The sequence below is a fragment of the Plectropomus leopardus genome, chromosome 13 (assembly GCF_008729295.1).
Source record: "Plectropomus leopardus isolate mb chromosome 13, YSFRI_Pleo_2.0, whole genome shotgun sequence".
NCBI classification, from domain to species: Eukaryota; Metazoa; Chordata; class Actinopteri; order Perciformes; family Serranidae; genus Plectropomus; species Plectropomus leopardus.
Window position 1 is genome coordinate 25593109 of NC_056475.1, and position 15671 is coordinate 25608779.

Here is a 15671-nt window from a genome sequence, read left to right on the forward strand (position 1 = left end):
GGCTAAGTTGTTTGTTAATAACTTTCACTTTACCAGGACCTACTCTTAACTATGAGAGGAAATTGTTAGAAAGTGTCATAATTCAAATACAAATAAATAAATACGTATAAATGAATTTTCTTTTGAATTTCATCACGAGGAGCAACTCTTTGTACAAGGAAACTTTGTGAATACGGCCCCAGATTTGTCTATTTAAAACATAGCTACTGTGTGATCTTATTTGTTGAAAATTAAAGTGAATTAATGAAAATTCCAAAACATAACACATCAGGTCGAAGAAATTTTGAGTAGTTTCAAAAGAAGAGAATGAAGTGGTAGTTGTTGTACTCGGTTCTAAATCGATACCAGGGTGTGATTGTGGTATTTCACACATCAGCCGCCTGTGACCACAAGCACTTGTCCCCGTTGAAGAGTCCTCGAACAAAACTGTGTCTGTCTGTCTGTCTCCAGCTGCTCTGTCGCTGGCCCTGACCTCTGACAGCCATCAGTGAGGAGGGTGTCACTGTAAAAAAAAAATCAATCAGCTATTTTGGGGAAAGAATAAGACAATGCTTTGAAATAAAAACAGCTTTGAGTTGGGTGTCCTGGCTGTGAGTTAGTGGTGCCTGTACTAATGGACTGGTTTTAACTTTGCCAAATTGCTCTCAAGTATATTGAACTCTTTTCACCTGTTTGGATTTTTATGGTTCAGAAGTCTTTTCTGTTTTCCACCACTTAACACGACACACATTCTGTCCACTCATCCTTATTTGTCTCTGTTTCCATGATGTAGTTTGTATACATACATGAGGTAAACTCAAACATTGTGCTTATAATCCCAAAAAACTATCTGAGAAACTATTACTGTATCCAGGAAATTTGCTGTCCATTCCAGTACTACCACACTATTGAGTGTGCCAGAAACATATTGAGTATGTCCCAATACATAGTATGTCAAACACAGTATACCAAAAAATATCAGGGTGTCCTACTGCAAGCCAGCATACTGGCTATTCTGACCATCAGTGCTCTGCACAGCAGAAGATTCATTGACTGAAACACAAACAGATAACAGCTCAGTGGCTCAAAGTTATGTTGACCACTCAAATAGTAATAATAGAATATTAATTGTTTAAATTGACAAAATAATCATAAAGATTACCAAAAACAGAAGTAGGCTAACAGAAGGCTAACTGTACAAATATAGATGACAGAGTACTGCATATGTTATTTCACTGTTTTGAATATGTTAGAATCTACAATGTATAGAGTTAAAACTTAAACGTTTAAACTACATACCTTGCAAAGTAGAAACAGCAAACCCTTGGGGTTGATTTCAAGGAAACCATAAAAAAGTAGTTATAGTTGCTGGTCTTGAAATAAAGTATTTTTTTGAAATACTGCAAATGTTGTTGGAGTTTCTCCGTCTTTGATTTATCTCCTTTCTCAATGCACCTTGGAAGTAGGTGAAGTTGCTTCAGTCACTGTGCATCATCAAGTTTTTCTCTCAGTTTTAAGAAATCGTTAGTCATGCTGAAGGCTAGTCATAGATTTTCCCATATGTTTCAGTCTTCAGTTTCCTTTTGCATTTTTTTCATTTCAGATCTACCATTCCCCAATTCACAAGCAAGCTGAAAGTAAGTCAGTCATCTTTTTGGGGCAAATTCTTTTGTTGTGAGTAAAAAAGTTTTACGTTGTGTAATGAGTTGCAGAGCGTTTTCATTTTGATGTCTCACTTTATATCTGATGTCACAAAATCTATCAATATCCCCTTTTCCAAAATTATAAGATTTGTTTCAAAATGATTGTTTGCTGATAATTCTGTTTATTCTTTGTCTTTTTTTTTTTTTACTTCTACAGTGGAGCTGAATGAAATTGGATTCAAGTTTGTACGAAAATGCATCAACTATGTTGAAACAAAAGGTAAAGACTCCTATTTGAGATTTATCTCAGCTATCTTTAGTTCTGTTAGTTTGCCTACATGCCCTGAAGGGGGCGTAGTTGAGTCACAGGTTACATTTAAAAAAATTATTACATTACGGGTAGTCTGAAATATTTGTCTATTTCAGATTGTACAGAATTTTAATCATCACATTTTTATCTGGCATTATGAATGTCTGTTTGTCTAATCTTTTTCTTTTTACTATTATTTTTTTTAACAAAAGCTCTTCCCTCTATGCATGCTATGATTTAAAAGCCCAATAACTCAGACCTACCTTGAAGGAAGATGTAACTTTTTCATTCTGCAGTCACAATATGTTTCTCCAGTCGGGTGATTCATCTTACAAGGATGAAGTGCTGCAGCCATAAGCATGTAATCTGACTCATGATCCAAGCACGTTGTTCAGACTCAAGCTAAATGGTTAAATGAAGCATTCACAATCAGGAGGGAACATCTGTATCTTAATTCTGACTCCTGCAGCCTCTGATGAGAAACATGTGGTACATTACCACTGCTCTGTATTCGTCCAGATTATACTTCTTTTTTTCTTTTTCTTCTTTTTCTTTAACTTCCCCCTCTCCTCTTTACAGGAGTCACACAAGAAGGAGTGTACAGAACAGTTGGCAGCAACATCCAAGTGCAGAAGCTTTTAAATGCCTTCTTTGGTAAGGAAATAAGTCTGTGGACACGTTTTATATCTGTCCGTTCACTGTGTTTCTTCAGTTGTTCCTTCTTAGTAAAAATAAAGCAGGTTCGGACACTTGATGACAAAAGTGAACGGCAAGAAAATATCCGAAGGTTTCTGACTTGCAGTGCTGCTGCTCTGAAGAGCTCTGCCTTAAAGAGGATAAAAACTATATTTTTATGCAATGGATCAAATGGCTATGCATCAAAGACGTCGCCTGTAGTGGTGAACCCGCAAAGAATTGCCATCAGACTCTGCTGCAGCTCAGCTTAGCTTAATAGAGTCTTTCAACTCATTTCTTTGATTTTCTGTCTTTCAACTTCAATTTATTATGACTCTCACCGCTTTCATACCATCGTTTTCAGCTGCAATGGCTGTTCTGAGTGAAAAAGCTCATAAAAGGCACTGTACACAGCACCCGACTGCAGACGAACAAAGTTAGAAGCTAGATATTTCCCTCAGGAGCTGGTAGACACCAAAAATAGAGCTAATAGAGAGAAAATATTTGACTAACATTCATTAAGTGGATACAAACAAAACTCCAAATGAATGCTAATGTTTGTCTGTATCTGCTTGGTGTATAAATAAGCAACTGTTTTCTAACAAGTAACCTTAAACAGTGATAATATGTCAGTGTTTTTACAACTTGTTTCTACTGCCCCCAAGTGGCCAAAATAACCATTGCGGGTTTGATTTATATTTAATAAACACTTTTTTTTGCCGCAGATATTTGGACTTTACAGATTAGGAAAAGCACATTAACAATGTTAATGATGGCTCTGTTCTTTCAAGTTTTCCAGTGAGCCATGACAGTGTGATGGTGAGCCAGCATGTACACCCGTGTTGTCAAACATAATGATTTCTGGATGCATATCGATTGTATATATTTAAAAACTGTTTCAATACTAATTTTCTGCAGTATCAATATACCGATATCAGCTGCGCTTTCTAGCTGTCTGTTATTGTTAAGTTATTCTGCTGTTCTCTGCAACTAACCTAGAAAAGAAAAGTTGTCACTGTCATGCTATAGTCTTAATCTTAATATTTATCTTTTCAGAAAACAAATAGAATTGCATGACCTCAATGTCAGTTTATCCCTGTAGTATCAATAGTAGTGGTGAAAGTAAGAATTATCAACATTGACAACACTAAAGCACTATATCAGGACCCTGAAACTGAAGCAACTAACGCCTCACATTAATCTTATTATATTTTAATAATATACAATGTTGATAATTCTTACCAGATGTACAATAATTGCAAAAATGAAAAAATGTAGGAAATATATTATTAAAATATATTATTTTATATTATATTATTATTATATTATTAAAATATAATAATAATATAATATAAAATAATATATTTTAATAATATATTTCCTACATTTTTTCATTTTTGCAATTACTGTACATCTGATGTATTCTTTACATCATATTGCTTATGGTTTAATAAGGGCTAGCACATTATAATTAGCCAGTTACTTTGACCCATTAACCACAGGTGGTTATCAGTGTTGTTTACATGGACTTTAACATAGCGGCATTATTTTTATTTTTATTTTTTTTGTCTTTATGTGCTCCTTCATAGACCCCTCAAACCCAGGAGATGTGGATCTCCACAGCAGTGACTGGGACGTGAAAACCATCACAAGTGCACTGAAGTTTTATCTGAGGTATGTTTGTGTTTGAGTAGATGCATGTGAGCAAAAGACACAAAGTTGGTTTGTGGAAATCACTGTATTTCCAGATCTGTGGCTGATGTTTTAATAGTGTTTTAATGATCAAACCTTTATGTCTGGTATGTTTTTCGTCTGTAATATACCTCTAATAAATACATTAATTTATATTATGATGATATTTATTGCATTCTTAAGTACATTTTAATTGTACTAGAATTTCATTTTGACATTGCAAGGGTGTTCCATGTACAAATCCCAGATACAAAAGGACTTTTCCAAAAATCTCTTTGACTGTGTGTTGTGTGTATGTGCAGATCTGCAACTGGATGCACATTAAAACAGTTGGTTGTTATTAAAATAACAAATGCAGCCTTGACAGAGGTCACTCTCTCTGAGTGCTTTCTGGCATAATTGTGTAATAAATAAGTTCTGCTTGTTGTTTTTCTTGTGTTTGATGTGGTGAGATTTATTGCTCTGTGATCCTGTTTACGAGTGTGCATGTATTTATCTGCAGGAGCTTGTCGGAACCTCTGATGACCTACAGTCTACACAGAGACCTCATGTGTGCTGCAAGTAAGGAAATTATTTAGGGCTAAGACTTAAGAGTTTTGTTTGCATGTTCGTGGGGTTTTTTTTGGGCACCTTTTTAAAGTCTTCTCTCGATCTAGACTTTAATATAAAAAGTCTGCTCAAGTGGAGCTCATTTACGCTCAGTGCGTCCTACTCAAAGGCAGCAGTATCTTGCATTGTAGGGTGTTTTAGTTAAATTGAATGTGTTTGGGAAGTACTGAGCATACAACTGGATAAATCAGATTTGAATTATATTACACATGTTGTGTGACAGTTTGCGAACCAATGTTTTGATATTGTTTTGCTGTCGCCAAATTAGTGAAGAACGTTTTTTTTTATTCTTTGTGGAGGCATGTAGGAAAATAAAAAAATCACCATTGATATAGAAATGGCAGTTTGTATTTTTTTAAGGTGGATAAGGGTTGGCTGAATTGAAACCTAAATGACTGGTACAAAAGAGGCTTGTGTACATCAATACTGTGCAAGGCTGCAGGTTCAGCTGTTTTACAGGCTGTAGGACACTAAAAAAAATCTGAGTCCTCTGCTTGTGTTGATATTACACGCAACATTGTTGTAAAACAGAGAAGACAATGAGTTTAATAGCACCAGCCTCATTCTGTCACGATGTTACAGTAAGAGAACTGCAGGCTTTAGTTTCATGGAAATGTCAGTTCAGTATGTGAATTGATGCTCCTCATCATTTGGCCTTAGTCTCATTACATTGCTGTTTAAGGCCGTGCCCTATTTCGTCTTTAAAAAATTCATGTTTATGTGTATCTGAATTATTTCTAATATTCATCACAAGTTTTATCCGTGCGCCTAAATAGTTAGTTCAATATTTTAAGAGTAGTGCTTTCCTTACCTACTTACAAGATGTAGAATTGTTTTTTTTTTTGTCATTTTAATATGTCCTAATGAAATAAATGGTCATAAAAAATATTTTATGCATCAGTCAGTCTATCAATATATTATCAGTATATTAGTGCATCCCTTGGGCAAAAAAGTGCATAATAAAACCACTTTGGAGACTTCATTTCATGTCATTTTTCACTTTTTACTTTGAATTCTTTTTATTTTTTAACTTATTATTATTTCTAGATTATCCATATATTCTGTAATTTACTACAATTTATAAGACACAAACACAATTCCTACCTCTGTCATTTTTAATATATAACACTAGTTTTCTGACTGTAAAGAGTGAGGAGGCCAAATGCATGAACTTCCATCCCCCAGTCCAATCAAGCCCCTGCGTACAAATATGCACACTGTATATTTGGCATCTTTAGTCTGAAGCTGGTGTCTTGTACAACATTTTTTATGATTTAGGTCGGCAGATACTGCAGATAAACTCTCAGTAGATCATGAACTTTATAAATGTCATTCTTTCAAATTCCTCCACAAGGTAACTGCGTGTTGTTTTTGTATTACAGAGTCAGATAATCTGGACTTCCGACTGAGTGAAATTCATTCTCTCTCCTACAAACTACCAGAGAAGAATCGGGAGATGCTGGAGATGCTTATTAAGCACTTGGTGAAGTAAGTACCAGCCTACATTGGTGTGATTTACTATTTTTACCACCTCCAAAGGACCCTTTGAACTCTTGATGAGAATGATCTGAGATAATGTGTCACTAATTCAACCCCAACTTGCTGTCTGGTGACAGTGTGTGCAGTCACAGTGAAGAGAACCGGATGACCCCTTCAAACATGGCTGTCATCTTTGGACCCACGCTGATGAGAGCGAAGGAGGAGACAGTGGCAGCCATGTTGGATATCAAGTTTCAAAATATTGTGGTTGAGATTCTGATTGAGGACTTCAAAAAAGTGAGTTTTTTTTTTTTTTTTTTTAGAGAATGCATTATCTGTCCAGTTTGAGACAAAAAAAAGATCCATCAAATGAATAGCATATTATATCAAGGAAAAGGACTAGTTAACCATTTGCATTGGAAATGTGCTGATTGGCTTCCTTGTTTTGAGTTGGATGATTAACTTGTGGAAAGAGAGAGAAACTCAAAAAATGTAATGCTTCTTAATGTGATTTTGTGTAAGCGCAGCGTTTATTTGCCACTGTCATCCCTAAGTTACCAATTTGTTGTATTTTGATTTTCAAGTGAAAAATAGCCATTAATTTATTTATTTGTTCACTTTTAAAAAATTGCATTGTGATTATTTTTTTTGTTTTTCTTATGTATATCATTTAGGCTCAGTCAGTATGTAATATTTCATACCTTCATACCCTCATGAAATTTCACCAGGGTATACTGTTTAAAACTGTATACTTTCAGCTTTCCAGACTAGTAAATACACAATAGAAACCCCCAAAATGAGAAAAGTAATGTTCTTATACCTACTTTCCCTTTTAAACAGATAAATACAGCTGTACACCTTTTTATTCAACTTTCTCTTGATCACGGAAGTCTGACAAAGCGTAATTGCCTTGTTATCTCATCTTAAAACACACTTCATCCAAACTGGACAGAAAGGGTATTGGGTTAGGGTTAGGGGTTAGGGTTACCCTTTTTAGTAATCTAGTTAGTAAGTCCACTGTTCCCACAATCACAAACTCCAGTTTGGTCAAAATAAATCCTTCATTCACCAAGTTAGATTTAAAAAACATGCCATTATTCCTCATAGTCTCTCTCTGCTGGTTGCCGGCTGTGTACAGTCCTGTAAGTTATCCCTCCACCACTAGATGGTGCTGTGTTATTCAGCTAAGCTGCCTGTTCCACCAGTAGAGAACAGAGACTGAGCTCTGGTGGTGTGTGCTGTGCACTACTTACAATTGTTGAGTTTAACAGAAATAGGAGTGCCTGTTTTTACGACGATATTGAAAAACATACCTTCTGGATTTCTAATTACCCTGGTATACCTTTACACCGTGATACTGCCCGAGCCTAATATCATTCTATTTATTCAGTTACAGGCTGTAGTAGTAACCGCTAAACCAAAGTGCTACTGTAACATTTTTTTTTGTTAATCACAGATCTTCAGTTATATGCCAGAGGACAGCACTGCCCCACCTGTACCTCCTCCGCGGATCACACCAAGAAAGCGGCAACCCATCACAATCTCCAAGCGGCCACCTCGTGTTTATCAGGCTCTGAGTCACGACCACCTCCAGCACACAGAGAGTAATTACCAGCCTCCCTTGGCTTGATTGTCATCTTCATCCTCAGTATTATCCCACCCTTTCTGTGCTGATTGTACAGTAGATTATCTTTAGAAAGATTTGAGCCTCAACACCCCTGCAGGGTCATATCCTAACATTTACTGAAGCGCAGAAAAAGTATGTGTCCATCAAATACCATTCCAACCGATAATTACATATTCCTAAACATGGAATTTGTCAAAAAATGTAAAATCAGAATCTGTTAATTCTCTTTATTCTTTATTGACCTATCCTTACTTGGTATCCTTATATAGAAAATTCCTCTGATCTACAAGTACAAATACAAGTATCCACTCCACATTCTTTATCTTACATCAGTATTACTTTTTAAGGCCTCTGGCTAAATGGTATACTTTTATGTGTGTTGAAACCCCTCGTTAAGTGGGTGTGTTTCCATCCTCTCATACACTTAGCAGAGAGATTTGTTGCATGTGCAGCATGTCCTCCCTGCCTTGGTTAAACATTGAAATACTCTAAACTTACTAGTTGATATAGCCAGATAACCAGCTCTGCAAGACTTATCCAAACTTTGCGTTGTGAAAACTGTGGCTATGTTACCAATTTAAAGGTCAATGAATGTTTTTCAAATTATTTTACATTGACCTTCAGTGTGCTTGGTATGTTTTTTCTTGCACTTTGCGGATAATTGTATTAATTCACAGAAGAAAATATTTACATTTGACACGAGCCAGAAGTTACTGTACTCAGATAGCAAGAGCAACATCCCATTCTTTATCTCAATGTTTAGCTGTTGCGTCCACTCCCAAGTAGTCACCACCTTGCATTAATGGCTTTGTTGTTTCTTTGCAACAGATGGTCAGAAAGACAGTTCTGTCATGGACGGGGAAGTCTCACCAAACCCCGTTCCCCTTCAGCGGACGAAACCTGTAAGCTGTCCTCCGCTTGTTCCAAGAGAACCTCCTCCAAGAATACCACTGATGCCCAGACCAGCTATCCGTCAGGACAGAAACTCAGACTCTGACGCTGGCAAGATAGACGATATGAAGCAAAGGCCAGATTCCTCTTCGGCGGCAAATGGGGAATCTGGAGTCTATGTGAGCAGAGTGCCATCCTTCCAGAGCAGAAGACCACCTCCCAAAGGCACACCAACCAACAGAGAAGGTATGATGAACTCTGTGTCATTGGTACTGTAACCTCCTTAAATCAGTTTATCTTCAACAAAAAAAAAACAACCCATCTAGGTTAAATGTTATTTTGAAAAATAAAGACAAAGGGATATAGTGTAATGCAGCAAAGCTGAGATGTATTGATCAGATATGTTTGGACATGCAAATCTCCCCAAAAACCAAAAGAGGATAATCAGTTAAGCAGCTAATTTTCCTGCTTATGTGATGTGGCTCCATCCACTGCTTTAAAACCATTAGGTCCCTCCTCTTGATTTCTGGTGTTGTTGTTGTTTGTTATTGCAGTAGAGTTGACAGTGGCGTCAGGGGTTGATAAAGCAGTCACTGTTCTACGCAGTGCAGAAAAACTCTCCATGACCCACTCTAGTCCTGCTCTCTCTGCCCTTTTACATCCCGCTCCAAGCAGTTAATGTAACACAGATGCCCAAACAAGTCGACACTGTTGTCAAACTGGTTAATAACCGTGTTGTAAAGTTAGCCGTGTGATGCTTGCAGCCTGGTCATTATGTGTATGTGTGACTCTGTCTCAGGCAGTAGTCTCATGATAAACAGACACAGGAGCTGAGTGAATCAATACACTGCACAAAGCTTTGCAATGAAACGTTTTCAGCACAACATTAGATTTTTTTGCCAATATTCGATATGCCGATATAAAAACAACTCATTTGGCCAATGACCCATAGCGATATCAATATATCCACTTCAGCTTAGGGTTGATGTTTTGTACCGGTTCTCTTTGTCAATTAAAAAAAAAAAAAAAAAATTATATACATATATTATTCATCATTCTAAAGCTAGTATTTGCTAATGATATTATTGTGCATCCCTAGTTCTTATTAATCAAATTTGTGGTAAAGTTGCAGTGATTGGGCAATATTTGCAACTGCAGAATTCCCTGAAAGTGTCTAGATTTGTGTTAGTTACTGTGATCGCAACAGTTCAAAATCCTGGAGTGACTGAGGAGTCTCTGTTTATTTGTTTGTTTTTTTAGATATTTGCTGAAGAAAGTAGGTTATCAACGTAGACTCCAACACTCAGCATGTCGTTGTATGGATCTTTTGTTATTATAACAGATGATCCATACTGTAGTGAACATCAAAATGTGATTCCTAACTTGTTAATCCATCACAGCCGCAGTCTTTCAATTTTATCAGTTTAATCAGTTTTATTGCAAAATCTGTTATTCATGTTCCCTCCCATGCATTATTACACAAATCTCTTTTTTTTCCTAGGAGATCCCGATGGTCTGACCAGAACAAGATCCACAGAGAAGCCTGCCATTTGCAGACCCCCGGTCAGGCCCCCCGAGCCCCCCTCCAGATGCCCCGCTCCACAAAAGACCTCGAGTGCAGCCAGCAGCGAGGGCACGGCCACATCCTAGTAAGTGCTTTTCAGAGATTCAAAAGTCTGTTGCCACCTTTTTCACAATAATGATCAAGAGGCTTAATAACCGTAAATCTGCTGTTTTAATTAAAAAACAAAAAAACTCACAATTTAAGCAACCTTGAGATGGTGCCAGGAGTGCACATTCCAGTGTGTCAGAATCAGCAGCCCTCAATGTGTTAGTAGCTTTGATGATCAAAACTGTTACAATTAAAGAGCAGACATGTTGACAGTTCCTGCATGAAACTGCTCACAAAAACTTCTGTTAATGTATCTCGAGTAACCGGGTCATGATTTCTGGAAAGAGACATTGCTGTTGAGTTTCTCAAATGTATTTTTTTACCGCTTTGAGCACCACAAGCTGAGTGCTGTCTGGTTCCACTATATTAAAGAGAAGGCAGACGGGAAGACCCAGAAATCATGGGAATATTAGTTAAAGGAAAAGAATATAAGACAAGTTTGTATGCGGATGAGATCCTGGCAACACCCTCTGAACCCGATACTAGCCTCCTCAAATTAATGTCCTGCTTCGACCAATATGGTTCCTATTCGGGATACAAACTGAACATAGAGAAAACTCAAACCCTTTCTTTTAATTACTCACCTCAGGAAAACATACGTAAAACTTTTAAATTTATATGGAAAACCAGAATTCTGAAATATCTAGGTGTTAATATTCCCAAGACCCCCAAAGATTTATATGGTGTAAACTATGGTAGCATTACAACCAAAATTAAAAGCTCGGCTATTAAGGTGGGTCGAACATGATAGAGATTTCAAACCAGCACAGCTTGACTTGAGATTTAAAGAGCTGACTCGAAGAGGCATTACTTCATATTGTGTAATTACATCTGACACAGGCCTGGACAGTTTCCAACAACTACAGGAAAACCATGATCTAGAGAAACACGTCTTCTACAGATACTTACAGATTCGGCATCACTGTGATAGAAATATTAAAATTCTAGAAAAAGGCGACACGGACCTCATCGACATTCTTATCAGTGCATACAAAGGTAAAATTCATAAGAAAGTGGTCTCCAAAATTTACTCTAGCCTACAAATACACAAAAAAATATCAACATCATATGTCAAAAGAACTTGCAAATATAATCTTGACAGAAGACGACTGGCTTAACATATGCAAAATAAACTCTTCTACCACCAGTTCAGGGCAATGGCGGGAATTTGCATGGAAAAATGTTATTAGGTACTTTGTCACCCCCCCCCCCCAATTACTTATCTATGAATTTCTGTGGCCCTATATACTACATGATGCAGTACTGTTGTGTGTATATTCATCTTTTTATTTTCCTGAGACATTCCCCTTGGTGACCTGAAACTTTGCACTTAAAAATAAAGTATTAAAAAAAAAAAAAAAAAAAAAAGAGAAGGCAGACATCTCTACCGATATCTCCAACACTCACACCAAAACAATCTAGACTGATAAATAGTACTACAGGTAAGAGAGAAAATATGTAAATTTGATTTGGGGATGAACCGTCTCTTTAAAAGTTGAAAGGTCAAAAATAAAAATCAGGCTGCAAGTTAAAGTTATTTATCTCTTTTATCTTGGAATAATAGCCTTTTTTCGCATTAATGGATTAGTTAGCTCTTTATCTTGTCACAAAAAAAGCTTTTTTTTGGGTGACAATGTGTTTGTCTTCTTTTTCTGCAGTGTTGCCTCTAAAACAAAGTTTTTTGAGAATGCCTCCAGGCATGTTGACAGGTACGTAACAGCCACTCGTCTGTGCTTCAGTTTGATTTTAGTTTTTTTTTTTTTTAAAGTTCAGCATAGACGTGTGTTTTTTACAGTACAGTAGATAAAAGTTTATAAAAACATAACAGAAGATTAAAGTTGGGCTCCTACTTCTGATGACACAGTTACTGAGGTAGAAACACATGTCTCCTCCTTTATGATTCACTTTGACGTCCAAGTTGAGGTCTTTGCTACCCTCCCTGCACACGCGGTGATAAAGGCTGCAAATGAAGAACGTCTGAGTGGAAAGAGTTTGTGGGAGTTTTATCAAAGAGTTAATATTTTTCTTTATTGTAATCTCCTCTATCAATGTTCAGTTTACATTAACTTGTGGTCTGTGCTGATGTATTAAGGTCTTGTTTGGCCTTTGGACAGATGAAGTACAGATTGTGACTTAAGTAATTATTATCTCGCAACTTTGTATTACAAATGTGTGGTGTAAGATGTACTCAGATCTCTTTACTTGAGAAAACAAAATAGAAAAATCATACTGTGAAAATACACTATTACAAGTAAAAGTCCTGCAATCAAAATATTATACTTAAAGAGATACTTTTTAACCTACTTTGTATCATAAAAATGTAGGTAGTGTTTTAAAAAGGAACCGTGGTAAGCTTCCCTTCATCTTACCAGCGCTGAGATTTACTTGCTCATCCCTCGGCTCAAAAGCCTACACAAAGCAGTGTCGATCAAATATAAATAAAGTTTCTGTTACCGCATTGCCCATTTCTCGCCAAAAATGTCCTCAGAAACGTATTAAAGCTTACAGTTTAATAATACGTGATTGATTTTTACCACCTTGCCACCATATGTTTCCCGCGCCAAAACTGACAAGCTCGCATTATGTCATCTACCACTGAGGCCATTTATTTGTGAGGCGCAGTGCATTCTGGTAGGTGGAGGTTTTCTACGTCACGGGTATAGATAGATAGTAATAAGTATTAGTATTTAATAGTTGTTTTATATTCTGTAGTGTAGTAAGAAGTACAATACTGGGTTCCAAAAAGTAGCAGAAGCAGAAAGTTGCATAAAATGGAAATACTCAGTTAAAGTACAAATACCTTGTCAAGTACAGTACTTACATGTACTCAGTTAGAGTCCACCACTGGTAGATATATTTATATCTAACAACTACTTGTTTGCCCCACTGAGGTGTGCAGTTGTTATCATTCTACTATTATATTGTTATTACCTGCACATTTTTATCCCAGCGTAATAGCTATAGCACTTTTAACTTATCTTGCTTTTGTTATGGTTATTTTATCTTATTTTATCCTTGTGTAATAATTGCTATTTTATATTTGCCATTATCGTTATTTTATTTCACTTTTATCCTTGTGCAATCACATTGCTTTTTTTTGGTGCAGTATTACACTGGGAAAAATCGTTGCGATCACAGAGGCGAGTACAATATTATACGGCAGGTGTAGTACATGAAGACCATGTGACTTTTCTTTCTGATCTGTAAGTGACATCTAATTCGTGTCATCAGTGTAGACTGTCTTTTGTTCTTTTGTGTGTCTCGCCTTGTTGTATTGTTTTTTCTTATAGTGTAGCTTAGGATTTATGTAGTACTGTAACCCAAGTCAAATTTCCCTCAGGGGACCATTAAAGTTTATCTTGATCTTATCTCGATCTGGATCTTGAATATTACCGGTGTTCAAAAGCAGGGCCAGTTCCAATGATTAATCAGATTCATCTCATGCAGTGCGATATGTACTGAATCAATGAGATCGCTGTTTATCACACAGCGTATACGGTCTTCAGGCAGATCATTGGCTGTCTCGAGGTTGAGCTGAAACCATAAACGCATTTGTAACAAACGTGTTTTTGCTCTTCTCATTTAGTCCACAGACCTCTCCGTCACCAACAGCGACAAATTTAAAGAAAGAGGTGAGATTTACCGTGACTGTGACAGATTTAACTACATTTAAATACTGAATATATTGTCAAGATTGTTCCTTTTTTATAACCTGATAACCCTTTTTTTCTCAATTGTAATATGTCTATTCATTTACTTGAGACTCTGTTTTGTTTCCTCAGAATTGAAGTCAAGGAGACTCAGACCACATCAGGTGACCTCTACATGTGCTGTTGGGTGCTGATCAAGGTTGAGGGGACCCACCTTCAATAAACTCAGTGATCTTATCGGTTAGATTAAAGGAGCGACTCTCCACAGAAATAAATGGATTTGTTTGACTCCAATTGGTTTTTACTACCAGTATGAATTGTGTCTTTAGGCAACACAGTAGCAAATGGACTTATGAATGAGCTTGCATATTGTCTCGGTTTATTAATTGTTCCAAAGTTAGGATGATGTGACAGCCTATTGACCTTTAGTCATTTTACAGTGTTAAAAAGTTTGAATGTCAGATTTTACTGGAAGGAACTAACGGCCATAACTGGTTGCAAAAGCATACATAGACATCTTTTTTGTCTACTTGCTTAACACTTGTTTTTAGCATTGTAAAAAAGATCTCCCAAAGAAGACTAATTGATTACATAGATTTAACTATTATTAATTTGCAAATGTAGATTGTACGTCAAAGATTAGCTTCTTTGTAAGATGGACCATTTAATGGTCTGTCAAGGGGTTAGATGATGCAAAATCATTTTAGGATAAAAAACATAATTTCTGCGGAGTGTTTTAGTTGGTCGGTTGGAGTATGTCAGCAGAGACATATCATGTTATTCAGACATTAGGAGGCATTACAAAAAAAGGTATTTTGCTATAAAATGTCAGCCTGTATTCCAGTCAGTTGTAGTTTGAATTTACATTATGAATATAATGCTAATGTTACTGTTTGATAGGGAATTATTAAAACGTAGGCATTAGTGTACATTCCTGTCATTCCACTCCTGACTTTGGTGTTGCTCAGGTGGCTCAGGTTGCACAGGAGAGCCCACAAAGTTTACCTGAATTTGTTGCACCTTAAAACAATTGTTGGGATGCAAAACGCAGGTGGCATAAGAATCAAAAGTGATTGTTAATATGTGAAAATAACACTCCAGTGTTTTGTTTTACTTCTTTGTTACTTAAAACAGTTATTTTACACTTGTATTTTGAAAATCCAACTTGAAAATTCTGGTTGTTGTCTGGTTGAACTTGTTTTCAGGAAGGCAAATAAACATGGAAAATTCTCTACTTACTTCTGTGTCATTGCATAATGTTGTAGTTGCGTGTCTCCTCAATCGGCGATGTGATGTTTAAAATCACGAAATATTACATTTTCATTAAATCCTTTTTTCTTTTTTTAAATTCAGTGTTTTCTCTGCTCATATTATGGGATAGTTAACAGTTTATTCAAAACCAGACCTATTTATGCCATCAAACTAAGACAGACAACTCATGTAA

At 36.4% G+C, this 15671-nt stretch overlaps 1 protein-coding gene across 1 annotated transcript in view; it reads left to right on the forward strand.

Annotated features, from left to right (window-relative positions):
* Positions 1-15465, forward strand: part of LOC121952410 (oligophrenin-1-like) — a 31554-nt gene extending 16089 nt beyond the window's left edge. Inside the window, exons 12-24 of the mRNA XM_042499072.1 lie at positions 1583-1616; positions 1840-1902; positions 2512-2586; positions 4197-4281; positions 4802-4860; positions 6291-6396; positions 6525-6684; positions 7844-7991; positions 8843-9151; positions 10407-10554; positions 12236-12286; positions 14164-14209; positions 14360-15465. Coding sequence (XP_042355006.1) covers positions 1583-1616; positions 1840-1902; positions 2512-2586; positions 4197-4281; positions 4802-4860; positions 6291-6396; positions 6525-6684; positions 7844-7991; positions 8843-9151; positions 10407-10554; positions 12236-12286; positions 14164-14209; positions 14360-14365 — 1290 coding nt within the window. The 3' untranslated portion in view covers positions 14366-15465. The remainder of the gene's footprint in view (positions 1-1582; positions 1617-1839; positions 1903-2511; positions 2587-4196; positions 4282-4801; positions 4861-6290; positions 6397-6524; positions 6685-7843; positions 7992-8842; positions 9152-10406; positions 10555-12235; positions 12287-14163; positions 14210-14359) is intronic.
* Positions 15466-15671: the final 206 nt, after the last annotated feature.